Source organism: Alosa pseudoharengus, unplaced genomic scaffold (genome assembly GCF_046254945.1).
Source record: "Alosa pseudoharengus isolate Yale_2024_CS ecotype anadromous, Long Island Sound unplaced genomic scaffold, YU_APseudo_1.1 YU_APseudo_1.1_scf_14, whole genome shotgun sequence".
NCBI classification, from domain to species: domain Eukaryota; kingdom Metazoa; phylum Chordata; class Actinopteri; order Clupeiformes; family Clupeidae; genus Alosa; species Alosa pseudoharengus.
In genome coordinates this window covers 26,222,374-26,242,542 of record NW_027468609.1, presented here as the reverse complement: position 1 = coordinate 26,242,542, position 20,169 = coordinate 26,222,374, and the positions used below count along the sequence as shown (strand labels likewise).

The window sequence follows — 20,169 nt, the reverse complement described above, 5'->3', positions numbered from 1 at the left end:
GAGAAGTTTTAGGCTGTCATCATCTGAATGCATCTGGAGTGCGCCCTGGATGGAAGTGTCCAAGCATGTTGAGTCAGAGAGGAGAGTTGGGTTTCCCTCAGAAAATAAGGACAGCTGGACGAAAGGTTGAAGAGTGTGTGTGTGTGTGTGTGTGTGTGTGTGTGTGTGTGTGTGTGTGTGTGTGTGCATGTGTGTGTGTGTGTGTGTGTGTGTGTGTTAGTGTGTGTGTGTTTGTGTGTGTGTGTGAGAGAGAGAGAGAGAGAGAGTTTTTTCTTGCCTTTGTAGCCTCAGCTAAGACTCTTTGCCTCGTAAATAATTTAGCCAGTGGAAAGACGTTAAGAGAGACAGCAACACCTCCAGGAGCTCCAGACAGCCTGACTGGCTGGTAAGTAGCTCTCCAAGACCGTCTACAGCCGAAAAACCTCGAGGTTTCTTGCTGAGCAAACGGTATAAAAGAATACTTTCTTATAACCTGACATGGTGAGGCAGAGCTCTGGGAAAGTCCTTAACCTGACACAACAGCACGGAACATCTGGCCATGTTTAAACAGTGAACCCTTCCAGCTCCAAACTCCACATCACAGGCCTAGTAATATGCATGACTCATATGCATGGAGATTGTTTAACTTATTTAATCAAATATTTTTCTCTGTTTAGTTTTTAACTTCAGTACTTCAAAGCTTAGTTCTGTAGATGAAGATTGTGTAACGTCACAGGCAGTGTCTGACATGTTTTGATGGACTTGGATGAATGGGGCACAAAAAAAGGCTGGGTGTAAAGCTTGTCATGATTTGTCCCTCTGATGACAGATTTTAAGATCTGTCACTACACAATAGACAGCCTGTCATACCAATATAATTCACATGTCTAAATGTTCTGAGCTATAAAAAAAGGAATCAAGGTGGGCAATAAAAATCATCTGGAAAATCTTATCATTCTAGATCAGACTGCATCATCTGCTGAATGAACGTGTTATGAATGCAATACAATAGATTATGACACCACAACATTTCCCCTACATCTATTAACAATACTGACATTTTTTTACAAATAGTGTAGCTTCAGGAAGCGGTTCATTATTCTGAATAGAGAAACAGGAAGCCACTGTAAACAATAGCTATTAGACAGGAGTCTTGCCAGAACAGGTGCATCTCCAATCCGGTCACCACAAAGAAGCTGAATGGGTCCTACCAATCATATTTTGAGAAGACATCGAGCTCTGCATCGATGCACTTTATTCACTGTGCATCAAATAATCTGATCTTTCATAAGACTGATTAACCAACGGAAATGCCATTAAAGTACATCATTTAGAGGACAGGTCAGACTCGATTTAACGGTGCCTTAGGAGGGGTGCAGGTTGAGCTGCGGTTCAACTATAATCAAGCCAGCGTGATTAGATTACCGGGGACCTTGCAGGAATAATGCACGACAATAATGACTGCCAGGAGTCATTGAATAATCTACAGGCACGCAATTCTTAATAGTAATTTCAAGGTCTAATCCAATTTCAGGTGCCTAAATATTCATGCTTATGAACTTGGGGAGGGGACTGGATGACTGTGTGACTGAATAGTGTAGGTCTATTATGCATGAGTAATGAAGGTGCTGTCATACTGAATGCTGCTGAATGGTGAAGGTCACAGCAGTTTGTGGATGTTGTTTTGAACTCAGTCTCTACTTTGCATAGCTATGTAAGGGGATTCTGGTGTCCATTGTGTTCACTTCACAGCACCTGAACACCGACGGTTCTGAATCTTAATTCATAATATGGCATTGTTTGTAAATGTAATCCTATGTTCTTAAACTGCAATTATGCTCTGTAGGGGGGTGTTCCAGCTCTCTACAAATTAACGGCTGTTTGTTAAGGATCAAAATGGACTGCTAGAGTGAATAGTCTCTTGAGCTAGAGTGGTGAAAGTGTGCTCTGAACGCAATGAATGTGTGACACTCCAGGAAAATAATAAAAAAGCAGTTTCAACAGCATTCTGACAGTTTTAAAATGGCAGATTATTCTCAGACTGAGAATTTAATAACAATCTATAGTGCTCAAAATGGTAGGTGTATACACCTAAATGCTCACTGTCTAAAAACAAATTTACTGCAAATAAATACCCCAAATGCACATTGCAATTACGCAGTGGGTGATTCAGGTTTGATTGCGCTCCTCCTAATCTGATGAAAACACTAAGAAATGTCATAGTTTTGAGGTGATGGAAACATCTCTCTCCCATATCCATTTGTCTGAGGGCAAATTATCCTGCCTGTAAGGCACAGAGGAAGGCATCCCTCAGAGAGAGAAAAATGAGAGAGGATGGATATGTCATTAGCACGAGCCCATATTCCTGGGAAAAGAATCAGCGTGCAGATGGGTCATGGCAGGGAATGGTAGGACAGGAGGAGGAGCAGCTGTCAAAGGTCACACACACACACACACACACACACACACACACACACACACACCCGTGTGCACATGCACATGGACACACAAACACACACACACTGTTCATACAAACATACATACACAAACACCTGGATATGTCCTCAAGTGTATGCATACAGGGCCTGGCAAATCCTACTGACCTTATTTCCATTGTCACAGTCACACTTGCACACAAACTCTCTCTCTCTCTCTTTCTCTCTCTCACACACACACACACACACACACAGAAAAACCTTACCGCACAGAAATACAGGTCACAGGTATAAGTGTGTCAGTATTTTCCTAACAAGAAAAAAGTATGTCACCAGGTAGGGCTCAGTGAGTGAGCATATGTATCTCTCTAGGGACAATGTTGGGAGTGAGATGCTTTCCTCTTAACCGGTATCTGATGAATGAATCTGGATATAGAGAGAGCAAGAGATACTAGGAGCATCTAATGAAAGGGAGGCTCTTTGCCAGAACAGAGTAAAAGATTATTGAAAAGGTAAAGGGAGCAATTAAATGGACATTTTCTCCTCTAAGTGTTCTATGCACTGAATTGGCCATGATGTAATAAAGCCAGTATAGTAGAGCGGGGAGGCCCAATTCTGTGTCCTTCAACACCAGAGCAAATCGGACAACATGGATGCTTAGCAAAAGAAGCCTCTGACTCCCACTTTTACACTTATGACCAATTGGCAGACTCTATACAGTATATCTCTATATAAACCGACTCCCAACATCAAGACCACTGACTTACGTAAAACCTAAAAGAGGTCAGAACGTCTCTGAAAGTTTATGAACCAGACCAGCACTTTAACAGTTACCATCAAAAGAGAGTGCCTAGAATGTCATAAAATGAATGTGATGGTGGATGTGATGTTCACAGAAACATCGTATATCATGGATTTCACTGTGAATAAATGCACTCTTTAAATAGGCCCAAACAGCTCAGAAGCCACACAAAAATCATCTTATGCATTGCTTAGCTCCTTGAGACAATACTAACACTGTCATGCAGCATTATTTTCAACCTTTTCAACCTTTCAACCTTTTCTAACCAGTTGGCACAGATTGGTCAATAGAATTTATATAGATTGTGTGGAAAGTAAAATGAAAGTGTATTGATTTAACCAACCACTAAAGGTTTTTAACTGGACTCGGGATCCAAGGTCAAGTCTCCTCTTTCTCTCTGAAACTCACCTCGTAGGACCAGACGCACTGGGTGCCCCCGAAGCGGCGCACGCAGCGGCCCACCTCCACGTCCTCGTGGGTGGTGTACATCTCCCGCAGGCAGGTGCGGATGTGCGGCACCATCCGCCGCAGCACCTCCCGGCTGAAGATCATGCCGGGGCCGCCCATGCAGAAGTTCTCGCCGGGCTCCAGCGCCAGCTTACCCAGCTCCTCCATGGTGCCCAGGCCCGTCTGGCCCAGGTACAGGGGCTTGCTGCTGTTCAGCGACCTCAGGAAGGACTCCAGCTTCTCTCCTGCAACAGAACAAAATAGGCCGCTAGAGTGAATGTCTCATTCATTGAGCCAGAGAGGCAAAGGTAATGGACAACCTACTTATTTACCCCTGCTCTAACATGACATGGTAATGTTCTTATGGTAATTACTTTACTAAACCTATAAAAATATAAACACAAACAAGCAGATAAACACAGACAAATCAACATACAAACAAGTACGGTACTAAAAGCTTCTTTCCTGCAACAGAAGAGGGCGGTCACATGACCTTGTGTGAGATCACTGGTCACGGGTATCAACACAACTCATACACTGTGACACAAGTTTGGGTTCTATTTGGGATCACAGGTGTTTCCAAATGACAAAAACAAAGTCATGGTCCAAAAGAAAAAGTCTATTTTGTTGACTTGTTGCTGTTCAGCGATCTACGAAATAAGTGTGGCTTTTCCTTTGGAGAAAGATAAATGACAACAGATTTTGCATGGTGTCAAGGATCACATTTAAAATATATTTCATCAGTTTCATGCCTACTCTAGATCTTTGACAGATATTTCAGAAGATAAACATGGCTGCATTTTGTGCGCCTTAGAGCAGAACACTGAATATGCTCCAGTATGGTATCTAGGATCAAAGACTACCTTCTAGACTGCTTCCTCTTTTCCAAACTGTGCTGAAGAGACAATGCATTATATTAGGGTGTCTAAATAATAAACCCTAATTAGTTCTGGACTAGATATACGAAATTTACATGAGGCTGATGAGGGCAACGGAGATCTCTGGTTTGAGAAGAGAAGGGGTTGTGGCAAGGGGAGACTCAAGAACAAACTGTAACAAACGGTAACAGCCTTGCTTACCAAGTTTAACCAGACTGTTTTTCCCATCAGTGCGCCGTAACTTCAGTTTACACTGAATAATGCTGGAAAATTTGCATATATGATCTGCTTGATAACCCCAGTGAAATTCTCTCGAAGGCTGCTCTGTTGCTGATTTGGTTTCTAATGGTAAATAGGCCTGGTTGCTGATTGGCTGCTGTGTTGTGGGAAATCCCCTACCTACTACAGCACTAGGAATCTCTCACATGTATATTTGAAATATCTTTTTTAAAAAGCTTTTTTTCCCCTTTTAGATTGACTGTTTTAAATCTCTTTCATTTGGTTTAAACGTGAGCATTATAGCGGTGTGAATGTCTGTGATCCGAGCTGATCTGCTTGAATGCTTTTAGAATCTTTCATACAGTGACCTCATAATACCGTCTAGATTGTATTTTCCTAGCTTATGCAGAATCAAGAACGTGGTTTATCACTCTCAACTACTTAAATATGTAATGCTTTTTCAGTGCAGATGATAACTATGCCATACCCTAGATTAGATAATATTCATGTACAAATAATGAGAATCAATGAGAAAACACGTTCGTCCAGCCATTCACTTTTCCAGTCCAGTGAGAGTGTACGCTATTCAGTTAAAATACCTCAACATTGCACAGTGGAATTTGAGGACAGCAGCTTTCATAGCAATGCTGGGGCTGAAGTATTGAATTAACCTCATAATGAAAGCTCACTGGCCGCCTGAAATAAAACTGATTCAATGCCAAGTCAATAGCAGGAATGGCTGACAGATAGAGGACATGTTTGAAAAACCTCCTAGAATAAGGACAGTGAGATAGCAATCAAAATGCTGCATGAGAGGAAAAAACACAGAGACAAATACCTTGGCTTTTCAGTCTGCTTTAGGTTATATTCAAATAATGGCCATCCACTCTCTATAATGTTCCATTTGGTGTATGGCAAGAATATCGAATTTCAGAATAATCTGCATTGCATTTTATCAGAGGTTGCATTTGTCTAGAATATTTATGGGCAAGGCATCTGTGAAATTAACTTGGTGTAGGCCTACTTAGAATGTATATGAGATGCAGGTTGATCTGCATAGTGGCTGCTTTGGCACATGGGTGATTTAAAAGGGATGACACTGCACCAACCAATCAAACTGGCTATCTGCATTGGTAATTTCTCTGTAGCTGCAGGGACAGCCAGCTTTACCAAGTAACAAAAATCAAAGGCATGGGTAATGTAATGATCGTTTTGTAAACTGGATTGGCCAGGCAAAGACAGCTGACCAGAGGAATCCATTCATTGACTTCAAAACTTTAACACTGAGTAGGTACTGAAGAGTGTTTCTGCTCTGTGAAAATGGCTAATGGAGCCCGGGCCTGTTTATTGACTTTGGAGATGACAACAAACAGCACGTGTTTAGAATGTATTCGTTGTCTGGTGGGCCTGTGATCTCTAGCTTTTGGTAGGCTTTTCCATTGCCGCTCTAATATCTGGAGACCTCGCAATTTATGAACATCACTAGACTATACTGCAGCCAAGTCGCACTAAGTTCTCAACAAATGACCTGTCTGGCCCCAGGACCCAAATTACAGAAAGAATACCCCATTCATCAACAAGTATTCACCTCGGATGTAGACATCGTCATCTGCTCTCATGAACCACTCGTATTTATCCAAGTAATGGTCGTGCATGTATTTAAGCATCATAAAAGATTTCTTTTGAGGAGGGTATGAGTCGTCCACTCCGGCCAACGACACCACTGGGAGGGGACTTGGCAGCGGCACCACGTCCGAGCCTTCACTGGAGAAAAACTCCACCTTCCCCGGGATGGAACGAGTCCACGTCCTATGCGCGGCAACGGCTCGTGAATCAAGGTACTTTTTGGCTGTCATGACACCCACGTAGAGGAAATGCTTAGGTTTGGCTATAGGTCCGCCGCCATCCCCGCTTCCATTGCCTGTCCGGTAGACACTTTCCTCCTCCTCCTCACTTCCTTCTTGGCTAGATAAAGGACTCTCCGGGTCTTTGCGCCACGCATTGCTCGTTGCGGTGCTGCCGTGCACTTCTGGAACTTTGGCGATATTCACAGAATTGCTATAGTACGAACACATGGAGGACCGCCGCTTCTTGCCACTGATTTCCATCACCCTGGGGACAATCAGCCAAGAAGCAGCTGTAAATCCAAGAACTATCCCAACAATTACGCTCATCCAAGGTCTCCTGGACCTGACAGCCATGGTAGAAACAGTACAGTAGATTGCCGACAGTTTGAGAAAAGGTTGAACGATGCAGAGTTCCTCAGATACGTAAGGATATGCAGATGTAATCCGTCGAAAGAGTGTCATACATGATTATCACATCAACAAAGTGCATTTCCAAATCAAGGAGTGATACCTGAGGGTACAGCAGTTCTTCTTTCTAAATGTATGTACAACATTCCTGAAAGGCAATACTTAAATGCAGGGTCAAGAGACGGATGAACGCCTTGGCGCTATTTTAAAAATATATTTCAACTTTTCTGGAGCGTTAGTTTCTTTTTTGGCAAGAACCCTTTTTAGTTGCAGTGTCCAGCGCGACGGAAGAAGTTACTGCACTGTTCGTCTGGAAGGTAACACTGTAGCCAGTAGTCCTCGTTACATTCCGGGACAAACATAGTTCCTTTGAAAATTAGGCAATAAAAGGTTCGTGTATCCTATCCGAAGACATAGCGACCCTTCTGAGTCTTCTCCGCTTCCCAGCTCGCAGTGTTATAATGACATTAGAACAGTTTGTAGACTTCATACCATTCAGTAGGTAGAGCTAGCTTGCCATCAAGCTATAACATCCTCCACAGACTCGCCATTTTGTTTACAAATTGACGCCTGACTAAATAACTTTTCATCTCCCTAATCTCTCCGCTTCACTTTTTCTCCGCTGTGGCGAAAGCCTGGCAGTGGTGTCACTACACATATTCACGGTGTCAGAAGTAACGGGAAAAAGCAAAGGCTTCTCCTGCCTAGCAGGCTGAGGGCGGAGCGATGCATGCTGACTGTTCCCCTTCCCATGCAGGCTGACGTCTTGAGGGAGAGCTATGAGAGCGCGGTGAGAGCCCAGGCTACATCACCACGGCTGCCTCGGTGAATAAGAAGTAGGAGCCTCACTGAAGGTCCACCAGCAGCACACGTGAACCTACAATAGGGCCAGTCAATGTGTGCATACAAGAGTGTGCCTAGTGCCCACATATAGGCTCCATACACTGACTTTCCTTTTACTTAGAGGTATTTTAAGCTGCCTGAGATATTGACATACATACAATTTGGTAACACCAGCCCGAGCAAATGCCATACATGTAGAGCGTGTAGGCTAATGATCTCTGCAGTTGCAAAGACTTTTTAGCATATCAGTACTGTATGGTCATTTTTAAATCCAACTAATGGAAAACCTACTTATTTACCCCTGCTCTAAAATTACATGGCAATGTTCTCATGGCAATTAGGTTACTAAAACAAATCAACATACAAACAAGTACTCAACAAAAGTTTTTTTAATTTGCAATGGGTTCCAAGTTGAGGTTTTTGAATGTGTGTATTGTGCTGCATTTCCCCCTAGTGGTGCAGACACTGTAGAGCACATTTATACAGGCACATTTACATAAAAATGTCATTATTCTTCTCTCAAAAACATGTTTGGCTGCCAGGTTACCTGCAAGGTAAAATAATTGTCTTGCCTCATAAGCTAGGGGTTGGGTGATTGCCTGAAAATGAACATTTCCAGTGACATCTAGGGGAAATATATTAAAGGGCATCACTCATATGTCAGCTTGAGGTAGAGGTCACACCATCCAATAACAGACCTTGTCCACCCCTTCACTAAGCTGGCTGAGTGATGGCACTCAATCTAAGCCTGTCATGATTTAAGATCTTCAATATTCAGGACATCAGGGGACTCTTCACAGTTATTGTGGTGCCCAGCGTCAATTCTCAAATCTTGAGATAAAGTGTCACTACATCTGCAACAATAATGTATGATCATTTCTCCTTGAGATCTGTAATAATTACATAATCATAATTTATTTTTGATAATGAATTCCGCATGGGAGATGCATCAGGGAGCAGTGTGTTTATTGCTTCCAGGATTAACTGACGTGTCTTGTTTCATATTGCACATTATCGTCTGCTTGTTTGCTCATGCTGGACATGTTGATTCCATCAATACCCATACTCTGATAAAGCATTCAAATTAAACCAGGAAATTAGTTGTTTGTCTGCTATTGAAAGAACCACAATGAATTCATGTTGTTGGTGGAGGAGAAATCTCCTCTGACAAAGCTAAGACCTTGATTGCTTCTCTTGATTCGATTGAAGTTGGCAAGGTTGCGTAATCAATCATAGCTTTGAGACACTGACAGCGAGATGATAATGACCTTGCACAGTGACAGGATATTCAGTGGTGAATGCTTTGAAAATGTGCCCTCTTTTTTAAACAGACACAAAGCTGGGTATAAAGCTTATCAACCCCCCCCCCCAAAGTGTCATCCATTGTTTCTCTCACAAAAAAATATAGCATTGCATAATAAGCTATTCTTTGTGCAATTTAGAGCAATGTATTATCATAACTTTGAAGCACATGGCATTGCAACTTATCAAAGCCTTTTAAACTTTTCGGCATCTTCTTTAAGCTTCAGTGGATGTCATTCAAATAACCAAGGAAATGCTTTTGCATTTTTTGCAGTTTCCTGACTGCCTGGGGGTCGTCTTGATTTAACAGATGAGGAATGAAGTACTGTGCAACACAGATTAAATTAAATCTATTTATTCAATAAGATATTAGTACATTTTACATTTATCAGACGTTTCCGGAGCAACTCGGGGATAAGTGCCTTGTTCAAGTGCACAAAGGTGGAAGCAGGGAATTTTCTGGCTACTGCATGCTAGCCCAGCTCTTTCAACCACTGTGCCGGGGCACACTAGTGTGCCGTGAGAGATCAGCAGGCGTGCCGCAGAAAATTACCCAAATGTCACTCACTGGTCCAGAAAAGCAACTGTTGCATCAAAGAATTTATAACCACATGCTCTCATTGATTGTATGATTGCACTATTTGTGGTATGCAGGCATTGTACAACGGGGCCCCCATATCCAGTATTCACAGAATCATCACATATCCAGTTCATAACAACAATTAAATTAGATATAGTCACCTACAAATGAAACAGAGGGCACTTGTTTTATTGAGCAGGTCTTGCATAGAAGCCATAATAAGGCCATATCTGTGTATTATTTGAAATTTTAGGCTATGGTATGTTTATTTTTTCTTCACACAGAATGTTAGTGTGCCGTGGGACATTTTAAGTGTCAAAAGTGTGCCGTGGCACAAAAACAATGCACTACGCTACCACCGCCGCTGTAAAGACTGGCTCAGCATTTTAGACAGTTTTCTACAGTAAGTGAAATTAAATGTTCTCTATAACCTGTGGCCTGGAGGAAGGTTTAGTGTGGCAAACCTGCCATCACATAGAAAGAACCTGTTTAGTTTCTGCTCTGTTGCTGTGTCAGTAGAGGAGCAGGAGGCATATCAGTAACAGGCAGGTTTAATGTGTATGTTCTTTGGGCAGAGTTAAGGCGTGTCTTTCATTAAAAAACGAATTTATTGTACTTCAACTGTAGCTCACAAAAGCTCCTTAGTGCATGAGGATAAAATGACTCAAGTTGAACATTTTGTTCATAAGAGAAACAGGCTTGTATGGCTTTTGGAGCTGATACTAATAATACTTTTGCAATAAAGTTATTTCAAATGTAATTTCGGCAGATACCATATGAAACACAGAACCAAATAGAATAGACAAAAGCAGAATGACTTCATTGCAGTGAATGGTAGATGAATAGAAAGAATAAAGGTAAAGGCCACTTATATTTTAAATCTGGAGAGTGTGAAATATAACAGGTGAAAATCGAATTGGCGAAAAGAAAAGATTGTAGAAGCACAAGAAGAGAAGATAGCAGAAACAAATGAGGTAAAATGTGTATAGAGAATAACAATGAAAGAAGAGATTATCCAAATAATTACAGCACAGGACTTAAAATGAGACAGCAGCGAGGAAAGGCAAAGACAGGCGCCTGAGCAGCCGAGCCGAGAGAGGAAAAGTTTAAAATGTATTAAATTGCTACCGGAGTTGGAGAGAGAAGGGCTAAAATGGAACCCAAAAAACAAAAGCCCTATTGAAGCAAGATGGAAAAAAGAGAAGAGAATAGATGATAGCTGCAAGTGGGAGATAGGAGGAGGAGTAAACACGAGAGGAGAAAATGGCAAAGAGGGGAAAAAAGAGAGAGAGAGGGCAGAAGAAAAACCGGAGGAGGAAGAAATAGGAAACAGGCTGACGAGAAGAGTTAATGATAGAACCGAAGACAATCACACGGGGCACAATTACTCAAAGACAGAGCTAGAAAGATGAGGGCAGCGTTATAATTGAAAGGGGGTGAGCTAAAGAGCAGGCAGGGACGAGAGTGGAAGAAGAGAAGAGTAAAGGCCAGTGGAAATGGACAAATGCCTGAGCTGAGCTGTGAGGGACAGAAGATAGAAAAAAGACTAAGGAGGAGAGAGGAGATTATTGGGTTCAACGATAGATAGACAGATAGATAGATAGATAGATAGATAAATAGATAGATAGATAGATAGATAGATAGATAGATAGATAGATAAATAGATAGATACAGTAGATAGATACCGGTAGATAGAAAGATAGATAGATAGATAGATAGATAGATAGATAGATAAATAGATAGATAGATACAGTAGATAGATACCGGTAGATAGAAAGATAGATAGATAGATAGATAGATAGATAAATAGATAGATAGATACAGTAGATAGATACCGGTAGATAGAAAGATAGATAGATAGATAGATAGATAGATAAATAGATAGATAGATACAGTAGATAGATACCGGTAGATAGAAAGATAGATAGATAGATAGATAGATAGATAGATAGGCTCTAAATCTGTGGCAGAAAAACTGTGTGATGGTCTGCGCATCTCTACATCTGTCATACAAAGTATGAAAATACATCTGCAGATTTGAATTTGATGTATTATGTTAAACAGACATGAGTTTCTTTATCAATTGTGTAATTCATTTTTCTGTTTCAGAGAAATCTTAGGTATTCTGGCCATGGCTCTCCGATTACCACTGCACTAAATATAAATAATAATAAAAAAAACAGAAGAAGCAAACCATGAATTTGTGAGGTAAAACTCACTGGACCTGACTCTGTGGCCTTAAGAAGAAAGAGGAACCAGACTCCTCTCACCAGTCTTTGGTTTCTATGGTGCCTGTTTTCATAAGCTAATGGTAACCATAAGCTAACAGTCTTTGTCAATTAGAAAGCGCTCACAGTTTTCATAGAATGATTGACTTGTCATGCAGTATTAGCAATCCAGAAATACATATGTAAAACTTGTCCATTAGGATTAAAGATATGACCACAGTAAATATAGTGAGAACAATAAACTATACAAACTGATATAAATATAAATCAATCTTTATTTCGTGACACGACAATTGGCACTGTGATGACGACAATTATGACACACACAGACACAAAAACAGAGGTTAATACTTTGCAGATCTTTTTCCTTGTGAGTTCAGCCTGTTTCTTCCTCAAAAGGGAGTCATACCCCGGGGTGTAAAGCTCTTCTAGCCAAAAATTTAGCTCTCCCGGGTCCTCCTACAACACATTGAAATTAATTATGGATGCTGTCGCCTCACAAGGCAGTTGCCTCGTCCTTGCTAGACCAGCTAAAAACTCCATCAACAATTCATCTGAATGATTTTTAAGACATAGAAAGACTTAAACATTCAAACACTCAAAACAGATAAAAAACATATGATGTTCAAGGTCAATCTTCAAACTACAGTGTTTGTTTTGCATAAAAATATATTTGTTGTTTATTTTGTCACATTAAGCTGCTTCACTTTTTAATGATGTCTCTTTGGATTTTAGAGAGCAAAAACAACCCCTCTTCTTTGCTTCATCATAGCTAATGCTGTTTCTTGATCACTACAGAATGTGTGAAGTCAGCAATGCTCAGAGGTTCTGTCCAGGGAAATGACTAGTTCAATATGGCATCGCCACTCAAGCATAGATGGACTTTTACTTTTTAATTAATCCTGTGTGATCATTTGCATCGAATTAAAGAGTGAGGGCTCAGTTTTTTTGATTGCTGACTTTGAACTGTTGTGTTGTGGGATATGGTAGCTCTTTGATATTCTAATCTGATCTCAGCTATCTCGTGTTACAGCCACTGACATTTAGAGGGAATCAAATAACACCAACATTGAGTATCACTCATATCAGTTGCCCTTAAAGGTCTCGCTGAGTCACCATCCAATGGTGTTTTGTGTTTTGTTGAGGTAAGGTGAAGATATAGTTTTAATGTGTATTTACTGAACCAAGGAGTTGAAATTTACTACATATATATCATGGAACAAGCTCAAACAAGCTCAGGGAAATATGTGTTCCTGATTGGATGTTGCAGTATGTATCTAATTGTATACTGTATCTGTGCTTAGGCACACCTTCCATGACCACTGTTCTGTACCAAACCATCTATATAACAATAATCAAGAACCAAAAATTCAGTGGCTCAGTTGAGGACAGTACTGTCATTGCAGATTACTGGCCACGTATGCAGTGCACTCAATTCAATACAATTCGTCTAATTTCATCTTGAACTGATCTCTAGGGAGGACATCTAATCAGTACTTCTCATAAACAAGATTCATAATAAGAGGTCAGATCATTTCAGTGATTAAGATCCTATTTGATTGGGCTTTATCTCCCTCATACTACAAGGCCTAAATTTAGCTCACTGTCAGCCTACTGTACATCAAAGTGATGCTTGATAATAGATTGCGCTGATCCTCTCGTTTACTGATAGGAAAATATAATCATTACCGCATCTCATTTTTCAGTGGCTAGGCTTTGATAAACTCCACTGAGACAGTCCCGTGCTGTGTTATTATCATGATATTTCAGAGAAGATGTTCAATTAGTTATTAGAGCATAGCTACCTTTAAATAGTCTCCTAAATTTCCATGTATGGTTTGCCTGTCGTACTCCTGAATGGTCCAGGAGGGCTTCGACTTTGGGTTGTCTTCAATGCCGATGATCATGTCCGAGTATAGGGGGTTTGTCTTGATCTTTGGCGTCATGGTGATTGCCGTGACGTGCTTGCGGAGGACCGAGTCGATCAACACAGGACTACCCTCCGGTGATGACCTCTGCACACTCAGATTTCTTCTTTCCATCTAAAAAAAGAGGGGGAAAAAGCTCCAAATTAAGCAAAACAGGTAATTTTGGTCAACGACAATTTAATGGGGGGGGGGGGGGGACTCTTGGTCATTTCCCATTTCTACCCCCATCTCTACCCCAACTGTTCTATCTGCATAAAGCCAAAAAGCCCTTAAAATATACAACAAAGACATTATAGTAAAAAACGGATACTGGACTGAAACCCACAATGGAAAGTAAGCTAATTGTCTCATCAAATGGGTCTTTTGGCTACAGTGGCTGCTGTATTAATTTTCTTTCCAAGAGACTTGGTGGAGTAATTATTCAGAGTGCCTTTAAGAAAGATCAAATAAATAAAAGGTAGCTAAAAGAGAGAGAGAGAGTGTGTACAGTACAGTGTGTAGTGTATGTGTGTGAGAGAGAGACTAAATTGTATATCTGAATGTGTGGGAAGTATGACATAATTGCTGGCAGGCCTTTGCATTGAAGTTCATACAGTACATTAACAGACCGAGGCTTTTTTATGGTTCATTTACTTTCCCTTTGATAGAGTTACAGTATACACAAACAATGCTGTTTACAGAAGAGAGCATTTTAAAGTTATTGAAGATAACTTCCTTAAGCTCCTCTGACGTTTAATTCAGCAATCTCTTTGGATAGTAAGGCACTAAAAGTAAACTCCAATTCAATGTTTGAAAAACATATCATGCATCATGTTGTCAACTAGTTGGGTTTAGAAGAAAGCATTCCATTATCCATATACTATGCAGTTGTAGTGTTTCACTGAACTATCTTATGGATAATAACCTGTGCAGTGAACTGTACTTTACCTCTGAGTAGACTCTGTTTTGCCACTGCTGACCGTTCAGCACCGCGTTGATCTGGAACATTCCATGAGTCACGGGCAACATCCCCACGTCCAGCTGCAAGAACTTCCCTGGGTGGTTGTTATTGGGGAGAGCCGAGATGTCCATGTTGTTCATCCAGGGTAGCCCCAACAGAGCGCTCCTGCTCTGGCTCTGCCTGTGTGTGTGTGTGTGTGTGTGCGCATGCACATGTGTGTGTTGTGTGTGTGTGAGTGCATACGTGTGTGACTCAGCCATAACCCACGGTGGAAGTAATAATTGATGAGGAGGTAGATGTCTCGCGCAGGTGTAGGTAATTCTATCTGACTCTAGTGGCCTTGTTAGAGCAACAGACAGTGCCAACAAGGGCATAGAGACACCTACACCCTTCCACATACTTTTATTACACAACACAACTACGCTCAAACATCATCTCAAACCTCTCAGGCAAAGATGAGTGGTGATTAAAAGTATGATCCAGTAATAAGAGGCAATTTATTACTGTAAGACTAAATTAAGTCAAATGACTGATACCTCAGAGAAAGACAGTCATAATAAACAATAATAAATCCCAGTGCACTGAATAAATCACATTTTAGGAGCAAACTCTCTATTGCCTCTATTGTAAAACTTTCTGTTGTCAAAAGTCAATAGTTTAATACGATAAATGTATAGGGTTATAAGGAGTTAGTTATCAACTCTCATTTTCTTTCTGTATTGAGGGCAACTTGTTGACAGTATAATGAGTATAAATAGAGGAATTTAGTTCCAAATGTTTTTGTTGTTGCTCTGTTCTGTTTTGTGAACAACATTAAGGCGTTTGTTGAAGGGCATATTATATATTTATGTGCGTGCAGTGTTGAACAACTGTTTCTGATGTGGTAACTGTCGAGGTGGTATGCAAAAAAGAACATGAACACCACATTACAAAAACAAAGACGGACCCAAGAGGGAATGTGATAAATAATGCAGGCTAGTGTTGATTTTGAAACTATGACGGAATTAAACAGGTTTTGCTTAACAATAGCGTTACAAGAGGGTTGTGATGTTAATTAGCCATTAAGGGATATCATTGTTGTACACAGATGAAATGTGTCTTCAGTTTACTCCACAAAAACAAATGCTACCAGTATCTCTTAAACAGAGGTCAGTTGAAACTCCTTTTTAATGAAAAAAAAAAACAACAGCATGTGACTCATACATAACTCACAGACAGACAACATTGTGGCAATATCTTATATATATAATATGTATTGTGTGAGGCATTGCTTTGAAAATTTAGTTATGAGAAACCACAGTCCTCAGTTGTGGCAAGCTTGAACAGCAGAGAATGAATTTCAATGCAACGTTCTTGTTCTTTTTTGAATGCACAGATCCAATATTTCTAATTGAGCATCTGATGCGGAGAATATTGAGCAACAATAAAACGCTGTAGACTTGGCAGAACTGATGGCACTGAAAAGCCTCCATCAGACCTAAAGCAAATCAGTGTTAACATGTACAGTGTTCTTCCCCCCCCCTCAAAAAAAATAAAATTCTCCATTTTTCTTTTTCCTCTTCAAGTACAGGGTGACAATTGACATTTTTGAAATGACAGATACACATTTGCATGTCAAGTGAACTCTATTGTTTCATTTGCAGCAGAACAAAAATGCCAACCCAGTAAAAAAAGAAAGAAGCAGCTTGTAGCTTGTATAGCACCGCTGTACTGTAAAATAATAATAAAAATACAAAAATACAGACAGTCAATGGGCAATGTGGCCTCCAACAGTACTACTAGAGGACACACATACAAAACATGGCCGAGAAAAATCAATTACAGTACACTTTCTCTGCACCAGCCTGTCATAATGCCTGCAAAACTCAGTCATAAATTACAGTTATCATGTGACACTACTAAGGAGCATCACAGCAGATTTTCATTATAAGATATATTCATTATTCAACATACAGTACATATAAAAAACTTTTGTGTATATATAGCACCGTGTTGTATTGAATGGTAGTATGACTGACCATGAGAACTTTATTATGTAAAGCTGTGCAGTAATAATATGAAATGGAGCATTGTGGGGGGACAGAAAAAAGGCCAAGATAGACAAGAGCATTTGTATAGAGGGTGAAGGTACCTGGAAATCTCAATCTTAATTCTACACAGCACATTAGGAGCTAAAAAACTGAAGCCCCTCTGAAGATGAACCTGATGGCCACAGACAAAATTGGATCATTTTTCACTCCTAACCACTGAGCTTCCCCAAATGTGGGGGGGTAAAATCTTTTCATATGCCAGTTACCCTTTCTGGGAAGAAATGGGAGGCAGTTGGCCTTTGGAAAAGGCCCATTTGGGTGCAAGTTAGGAAAAGATAGCACAGAAACACTCTGAGCCGAAGAGCAAGGTACATTTCAATGTTTATTCTAGAGGAATTGAGATAAAACTGAGTTGAATGGTAAGCATCTAAATATATTTTATATATATATATTTTAATTTACAGTCAAAATTGATTTTGAACAATAAATTGTCAGATTTATTTCAGCTGGCACAGAAAGTTTTTTCATGGCGTTCAACGTGTTTTGCTTTATATATCGAATGAATGTGATGTGTGGTTGATTTTCTAATGCAAATGCTTTTATTATAATTAGAAAAAATCAATGTTGTTTATTTAAACTAATGGTAATTTTTTGTCAGTATAATCATGTACAATCAAACTTCTAAAGCATGTGCAGATGTTGGCTACATGTATACGTGAAACTAAATGAGGCAATTTCATTTCAAATGTCGATCTCAGAACCAGTGGTGAAAGTGCCAACATCTTGTTTTCAAATGATCAGTTTACACTGTACATTTGTTTTCAGATCATTATGTTGCCATGGGGAGCTGTTTGTAAAACACTGTACATTGTTCTATCCTCCACAGTTTTTGCACATTTAATATTGGTATTTAAGATTAATACAAGGTATTATTTCATATTTCTTTCATAAATACTATGCTTGGCAGATTTGCAGCAATTTTCCTAAACATGTACTGTATGAAAAAAGTTACAGTTTAAAATTGTAGTGCATTTCTTTTATATTTGGCAATATTACATGTGCAAAAACTGTGCTGGATAAAATAATGTGCAATGTTTTACAAACTGCATCCCATATGTTACAGTGATTATAGACATTGTGTGATAGCACCTAGCAGAAACTGAGGACTAACAGTTCTTCTCCTTAAGCCCTTTTCACTAACAAAGTAGCACTATTTTTGGTTCCTGTTGTTAGCAAGGCTGTTGAATTGACCACATTGCAATTTAAAATGATGCATGGCAACCAACGAGGCATGAAATGAGAGATAATTGTTTGAAAAATAATGTGCGTGTTAGAAATCAAACTTGTGTGAAATGGTTGAAATGCCCCATTTGATAGATAACTCAGGGAAATTTAAAGCTTTACAGAGCTGAATTACACATTGATAATAATGGTTTGTCATGCCACGGAAGAGTCGGATTATTGAGCGATATTATCAGTTAAGGCTGAATTAAGCCCCTTCGATGGCATGGCTTTGCACTGAGAGAGGGCGTTTGTGTTTGATTAAATTTAATCAGTCTATATTGATTCAGAATATGACCTATCATTTCCATTAAATTCTTCCAGTCGATGTGACATAATTAAATGCAAATATGGCAAAGTTTGCCAGGCTGTCCTTTGAATCACAATATCAAACCCTCAAAGAACTGGCACCTTTAGATTATTTCCATCAAATGCAATGCTATAAAGTATACATATACTGTATGGATGACAAAAATATATGCAAAAAAGAAAAACAAATAAACAAAAACACAAACGTTAGCACCAATTCAGTATTCTGAAACTAAAACATAACAAACTTTACAGTATACATGATTACTAGTGAACCAATGGATTGTCGTGATCCAAACAAGTAACAAAGATGTTCAGCTATTTGTCTTGATGTGCTCGCTACCGGTATCACCTGCTTACCCATATGCATAGCTAAAGAACCAAGCTTTCTTTTGTATAAAATATATACATAAATAACAGTGCTTTTTACCTGTGGTGTGGTTCGTATCAGGTGAGTTCTGTGTGATGCGTCATTGAGAAGTGCATCTGTCATAAATAAGGGAGGAGGAGGGTGAGATGACCCTAGTGCTTGGCATTTGGTCTCAGGAGAAGTCAGATCCAGTGGCTGAGTATAGCTTACAATGTATTTTTCATGTGTATTTACTGCCATCAATCAGTGGTGGATTAGTTATATGTAATAAACAATGGCATTCCTTTGGTAGAATAATTGGTTTCCTAAAGGAAATTTATTTTGGCACTTTTGCCGAAAACCCAATTTGTTTGTGAGTAGGCCTGTGTTTTTCTAACCCATAAGACTGTGTGACTTCCTTCTACAGAAGGAACACTGGCACTGGTGTCCTGCACCAATGCACAAAACAAACAGGCAGACTTGCATACAATGGTACACAGTCAGAACGACGTTATCATAAAATGATGTCACTCACTCATCTCAGCCAATCAGAACTTTATATGACATAACTTCATTGCTATATTGGGGTTATCAGAAAGCATCCTTTGTACAACACATTGTACATTGTGACATAGTCACAAAGACTATCTAGCTGTTTGGACAAGTGTACATGGACTGGATTTTTACTTTGAGAGGAAACATTCAACACTACCGAAATACTTCCATGATAAATAATATGAGCTTACATTAGACACGAGTGGTACTGACCCTAAAGGCAGTGCACACACTCTTTGAATGAAGATCGCAAACAACTCTAGTGACTAAATGCCAAGCGCTAGTCCAAAAGGCTAGATGTGTTTTCATCCCCACACTCCCAGAACAACAGGCTCATTTGGCTTGTGCCGATCGCAAAACCCTTACAGGTCCCATTTTACAACGTTCAACTTACACTGTCGCAACTCTTAAAATTGCTGGAGCTCTAAGAGTTTCCTGACAAGACAAGTTGTTCCATATCTCTTAACTACTGCAGCTGATACCCCAAAAAAGGGCATCCATCCTTCAACAATCAGCTGTTCACCAGATGGTTCTAGCCAGAACCAACCAGGGTTCCTTTAAAGGGGACAAGCAGAGAACCTTTCTGTCTGAGGGTGTGGAGGGGAGATGGGTTGGGGACCGCGGGAAGTAGGGGGAGTGCAGGTCAACTCTTCTGCTGCATTTTCTGTGCGTAAAAGTCCCGGCACGTCTCGCAGCAGCGCTGGTACCAACGCATGTCCGTGCAGAGGTTTTTCTCCCGGATGACCTTGCAGTACACCGGCCACTGGTCCCGCAGGCACTTAAACGTCAGGGCAGCTGAGAACACGGCA

At 40.2% G+C, this 20,169-nt stretch overlaps 2 protein-coding genes and 1 pseudogene across 2 annotated transcripts in view; all 3 read right to left on the bottom strand.

The window, feature by feature from the left end:
- Positions 1–7,708, bottom strand: part of chsy3 (chondroitin sulfate synthase 3) — a 92,919-nt gene extending 85,211 nt beyond the window's left edge. The window contains exons 1-2 of the mRNA XM_076284379.1: positions 6,349–7,708; positions 3,625–3,908 (exon numbers count right to left, since the gene is read on the bottom strand). Of these exons, the coding sequence (XP_076140494.1) occupies positions 3,625–3,908; positions 6,349–7,069 (1,005 nt within the window). The 5' untranslated portion in view covers positions 7,070–7,708. The remainder of the gene's footprint in view (positions 1–3,624; positions 3,909–6,348) is intronic.
- Positions 7,709–12,235: 4,527 nt separating this feature from the next.
- On the bottom strand, positions 12,236–14,967 carry minar2 (membrane integral NOTCH2 associated receptor 2). The gene is made up of 3 exons (XM_076283283.1): positions 14,819–14,967; positions 13,774–14,002; positions 12,236–12,427 (listed from the first exon to the last, which is right to left on the bottom strand). Exons 1-3 carry the CDS (start codon positions 14,965–14,967, stop codon positions 12,236–12,238), a joined length of 570 nt encoding a protein of 189 aa, XP_076139398.1.
- A 2,340-nt stretch (positions 14,968–17,307) lies between these two features.
- LOC143123184 (A disintegrin and metalloproteinase with thrombospondin motifs 19-like) overlaps positions 17,308–20,169 on the bottom strand; it is a 60,168-nt pseudogene continuing 57,306 nt past the window's right edge.

Excerpts from the sequence above, each read along its gene's own strand:
- minar2 (XM_076283283.1), bottom strand. The coding sequence starts at position 14,967 with ATGGACATCTCGGCTCTCCCCAATAACAACCACCCAGGGAAGTTCTTG. Across the intron at positions 14,003-14,818 it reads AGAGTCTACTCAGAGGTAAA|AAGAAATCTGAGTGTGCAGA; the intron begins GTACAGTTCACT and ends TTAGATGGAAAG. Across the intron at positions 12,428-13,773 it reads ATTTAGGAGACTATTTAAAG|GAGGACCCGGGAGAGCTAAA; the intron begins GTAGCTATGCTC and ends AATGTGTTGTAG.